Genomic DNA, 5714 nt, shown 5'->3' with positions numbered 1-5714 from the left:
TGCATCACAGTTTGGCCCCAGGTAAATAGCATGCAGGGAACACAGCTCTACCCATAAATAGAAAATTGGATTAAAGATTTACTGAGCCTGGCCCCACCCATCAGAACAAGACTCAGTTTTCCCCTCAGTCATTCTTTCCCATCAGGAAGCCTCCATAAACCTCTTATCCTTCTCCATCAGAGGGCAGACAGGCTGAAAACCACAATCACAGAAAACTAACCAATCTAATCACATGGACCACAGCCTTGTCTAACTCAATGAAACTATGAGCTATGCCCTATAGGGCCACCCAAGACAAACGGGTCATGGTGGAGAGTTCTGACAAAACGTGGTCCACTGGAGAAGGGAATGGCAAACCGCTTCAGTATTCTTGCCTTGAGAACCACATGAACAGTATGAAAAGGCAAAAAGATAGGACACTGAAAGATGAATGCCCCAAGTCAGTAGATGCCCAATATGCTACTGGAGATCAGTGGAGAAATAACTCCAGAAAGAATGAATGGATGGAGCCAAAGCAAAAACAATATCCAGTTGTGGATGTGACAGGTGATAGAAGCAAAGCCTGATGCTGTAAAGAGCAATATTGCATAGGAATCTGGAATGTTAGGTCCATGAATCAAGGCAAATTGGAAGTGGTCAAGCAGGAGATGGCAAGAGTGAATGTTGACATTTTAGCAATGAGTGAAGTGAAATGGACTAGAATGGGTGAATTTAACTCAGATGACCATTATATCTACTACTGTGGGCAAGAATCCCTTAGAAGAAGTGGAGTAGCCATCATAGTCAACAAAAGAGTTCAAAATGCAGTACCTGGATGCAATCTCAAAAATTACAGAATGATCTCTGTTCATTTCTAAGGCAAACCACTCAATATCAAGGTAATCCAAGTCTATGCCCCAACCAGTAATGCTGAAGAAGCTGAATTTGAATGGTTCTATGAAGACCTACAAAACCTTTTATAACTAACACCCCAAAAAAGACGTGCTTTTTATTATAGGGGACTGGAATGAAAAAGTAGGAAGTCAAGAAACATCTGGAGTAACAGGCAAATTTGGCCTTCGAGTACAGAATGAAGAAGAGCAAAGGCTAAGAGAATGCACTGCTTATTGCAAACACCCTTTTCCAACAACACACAAGAAGACTCTACACGTGGACATCACCAGATGGCTAACACTGAAATCAGATTGATTATATTCTTTGCAGCCAAAGATGGAGAAGCTCTATACAGTCAGCACAAAGAAGACCTGGAGCTGACTGTGGCTCAGATCATGAGCTCCTTATTGCCAAATTCGGACTTAAGTTGAAGAAAGTAGAGAATACCACTAGGCCATTCAGGTATGACCTAAATCAAATCCCTTTCCTGTTCCTAATGTAACACAAATTATATCACAGATATTATCTTTTTTCTTCTTCCAATTGTTAAATTTACCTCTTCTCTCTATTGCCAAGTTTTCTACTTTGGCTCATTATCTTCTGCCAGAAATCCTGTAATACTGCTTAGCTCATTGCTAAAATTTTATTCTCCTCTTCAATTTTCTACTCCCTTCCCACATATATTTTCTACCCCCTTCCAACCTATAATTTCTACCCCTTTCCAATCATATAATTCATTATCTTTGTAACTGCAAGATTAATCTTTTTAATATAAATGTAAAGATGACCTTGTTACCCACCTACCCAAAAACCTATCAGTGTTTTACAATTTACTTAGAAAAAAATCCAAATATTTATTGTGACCTACATTATCTGATTTTACTAATACTCACTATTATTCAGTGACTCTGGCCTTAAAGGAAACACTAGCCTCTATTAAGTTCCCATGACACAAACAAACAAAATCAAAAAACACTTTTTTGTTTTTGGACTCAAGGACAGCATCTTTAGGAAATACACTATTCTTATAATTGTGAATGTATCTCTTAAAGATGCCTGGAATCCTGGGATATTCTTCCTGTGATTTATTCAGTACTTGATTACTTCTCATTCTTTAGGTTTTAGTTGAAATTTCACCCACAGAAAGGAATTCTCTTAACAACATCTAATAAGTAATTCTCCCAGGTTATCTTGATAAATCACTTTTTGTTTAATTTACTTATGGTATGTAGAACAATCTACAGTTATCTTGTTTATGTTTTTTATTCTAGCCCTGTGTTTCTTTCTCATTATTGGAATAGTAGGTCCAGAGGCTCACAGGACTTCAGACTGGGACTGAATTATACCACTGGCTTTCCTGGCTTTATACCTTGTAGGCAGGAGATTGTGGAATTTCTCAGCCTCCATAAATAGGGAACTAAACTCCTCAAGATAAACCTCCTTTACATATATATAGGCTCCCCTCATAGTTCAGTTGGTAAAGAATCTGCCTGCAATGCAGGAGACCCAGGTTTGATTCCTGGGTCAGGAAGATCCCCTGGAGATGGAAATGGCAACCCAGTCCAGTATTCTTGCCTGGAGAATCCCATGGGCAAAGCAGCCTGGCAGGCTAAAGTCCATGGGGTCACAAGAATTGGACACGACACAGTGACTAAACCAACCAACCAACCAACCAGGTCCAGAGGTAAGGGGCAAATAAAGTAACTGAAACTTTAATATCTCTTGGCACAAGTAGGAAACAAATAAGATTATATTGTTGTCCAGCTCTTTGTGACCCCATGAACTGCAGCATGCCAGGCTTCCCTCTCCTTCACTATCTCCCAGAATTTGCTTAAACTCATGTCCATTGAGTCAGTGATGCCATCCAACCATCTCATCCTCTGTCACCCCTCTCTTTCCCCTTCCCTCAATCTTTCCCAGCATCAGGTTCTTTATCAATGAGTCAACTCTTTGCACCAGATGGCCAAAGTATTGGAGCTTCAGCAACAGCCCTTTCAACGAATATTCAGAGTTGATTTCTTTTAAGATCGACTGGTTTGATCTCCTTGCTGTCCAAGGGACTCTTACAAGTCTTCTGCAGCACCACAGTTCAAAAGCGTCAATTCTTGGACACTCAGCCTTCTAGTATGACTCAAAGTGCTAAGAGAAAGAATGATTTGGAGTCAGAAACGACTAATATCAAATACTCAAAACTGTTTGGCGTTATTACCACCTTATTTCTTCATTTGTTTTATATCACTGCTTCACTTTTTATTTCATTGCAGAATTTTTTTAATCGTCTTTAGGAGAAGAGATATCAAATCTCTTCTTTAGAAGAAGAGATATCAATAACTTTTATTGGTCAGGCAATTATGATACATATCTTAAAAATCACTTTACTGAGTTATGTTTGACATAAAAGAGCTGTATGTGGTTAATGCATACAATTTGATGAATTTGAAGATAAGTATATATTAGTGATAGAGTTACCAAAAATCTATGCTGTAAACATATCCACCATTCCCAAAAGTATCATCTTGCCCATTTTATTATGATTATTTTATACATATATATAATTAAATTTTTGTTAAAGGGTAGATCTTATGTTAAATGATGAAATAGTGTTGATTCTTTGGATCTAAATTTTACCTTTTTGTATAAGAGACTGTGATAGAATATTTAAGACCACAGACTATTACTGAGATCAATTAAAAGTGAGAAGGGACTATAATTGGCTTATTTAGTAACAGGAAGCTATCTTTCAAACAGATATTTCTAGGAAAATATTATATCATAATTCCATGCTGATTCTTTGGCAACTATATATGATGTAATTTTCAGAGAAGCCTTATGAAAATAAAATGTTTAGCATTATTACAGCAATAAAAATTATCAAAAGTGTAAAAATGACAGAATTTGCAATTTCAGTCTACATTGACTAAATGTTAGTACAAGGATGGAATAAAGAAAAGAGGGCAGAATGGTGATTGGATCAGTGGTACAGTGGTGAAGAATCCAACTGCCAAAGCAAGAGATGTTGGTTTGATCCGTGGATCAGGAAGATCCTCTGGAGGAAGAAATAGCAACCCACATTAGTATTCTTGCCTGGAAAATCACAGGGACAGAGGAGCCTGACAATCTACAGTCCATGGGGTCACAAAAAAAGAGTTGGACATGATTTAGCAACTAAATAATATTTTAAAATGACTAGATCATGCATTATTCAGAAGAAGCAAATATTTTCAAATTAGAGATTACAAGGAATATTGAATTATTTGGATGCACACAATTACTCAAGAGTTTCTCACACTCAGTGCAGAAGATATCAATATGATGTCATGGCATGAATCATGGCTTTAAATATTTTGAAGCTAATAAGATATCCATAACTTAATAAAATTCAATGGATTGGATCTTTGAAATATTCATAATGTTGGATCATCTATTTAATTTGCTACACTTGAATGTTCTTTTTAATAGATGATTTCAAATATGATTTAATACCTAGAAACATGAGTTCAATAAATTCTTTGAGGAAATCTCATCCAAGGGATGCTTTTGCCATCTATTGACAGTCCTAGAAGATAATTCCTTAATTTCTAACCAAGTCTCTTTTTCTTCCATATAGATGACTTTCCAAACTCATACATGGCTAACGGAAATTTCACCCGAGTCACTGAGTTTATTCTCACAGGAGTCTCAGTACGCCCAGACCTCCAGATCCCACTCTTCTTTGTCTTCCTGGTCATCTATGGACTGACCATGACAGGGAACCTAAGCATCATCACCCTCACCAGTGTGGACTCTCGACTTCAGACTCCCATGTATTTCTTCCTCAGGCACTTGGCTATCATCAATATTGGCAATCCAACTGTCATCGCCCCTAAAATGCTGATAAATTTCTTAGTAAAAAAGCATACCACCTCCTTTTATGAATGTGCCACCCAACTAGGAGGGTTCTTGGATTTCATTGTAGCTGAAATTTTCATGTTAGCTGTGATGGCCTATGACCACTATGTGGCCATTTGTAACCCCCTGCTCTACATGGTGGTGGTGTCTCGACAGGCCTGCTTTCTGCTAGTTTCCCTCACATACCTCTATAGCTTTTCCACAACTGTTGTAGTTTCATGTTGTGTATTCTCTATGTCTTATTGCTCTTCCAATGTAATCAATCATTTTTACTGTGATACCGTCCCTCTGTTAGCATTGTCTTGCTCTGATGCTTCCTTTCCAGAAACAGTAGTATTCATATCTGCATCTACAAACTTGATGTTTTTCATAACTGTGGTTGTAGCATCTTATTTCAACATCATTGTGTCCATTATAAGGATACGCTCATCAGAAGGAAGGAAAAGAGCCTTCTCTACATGCGCTTCACATATGACAGCAGTGTCAGTCTTCTATGGAACTCTGCTTTTCATGTATTTGCAGCCTCGAAATAATCATTCACTGGATACTGATAAAATGGCCTCCGTGTTTTATATACTGGTGATTCCCATGCTGAATCCCATAATTTACAGCCTGAGGAACAAGGAAGTGAAGGCTGCCTTGAGGAAATTTCTGACCAATTATTAATGTAGTGTTAGAAGTCTATAGGTCACTGAAGAGAGAGTTAAGATAGGCTACCACTGTGTGGAATATAGTCTGAACAACATTAGAAGCTAAAGGAATGGATGATTTTCTGATTTTACAATTTCTGTTTTGTTTTTTGTTTTTTGCTTTTAAAGTTTTATTTTGATATTATTGACATATACCACATGTATTTAAATTGGACAGCTTGGTAAGGTTTGAAATAAATATATACACATAAATGAAACCATTACTATAACTAGGATAATGAACATATCATATCCATCACCTTC

General features: G+C 37.3%; 1 protein-coding gene across 1 annotated transcript; it reads left to right on the top strand.

The window, feature by feature from the left end:
• Positions 1-4500: 4500 nt before the first annotated feature.
• On the top strand, positions 4501-5427 carry LOC102278695 (olfactory receptor 8J3-like). Its single transcript, XM_070366944.1, has one exon. It carries the CDS (start codon positions 4501-4503, stop codon positions 5425-5427), a length of 927 nt encoding a protein of 308 aa, XP_070223045.1.
• The last annotated feature ends 287 nt before the right edge of the window (positions 5428-5714 follow it).

This window comes from Bos mutus, unplaced genomic scaffold (genome assembly GCF_027580195.1).
Source record: "Bos mutus isolate GX-2022 unplaced genomic scaffold, NWIPB_WYAK_1.1 CTG326, whole genome shotgun sequence".
NCBI lineage: Eukaryota > Metazoa > Chordata > Mammalia > Artiodactyla > Bovidae > Bos > Bos mutus.
The sequence above is the reverse complement of the archived record's forward strand: the minus strand, read 5'-3'. Positions and strand labels throughout refer to the sequence as shown.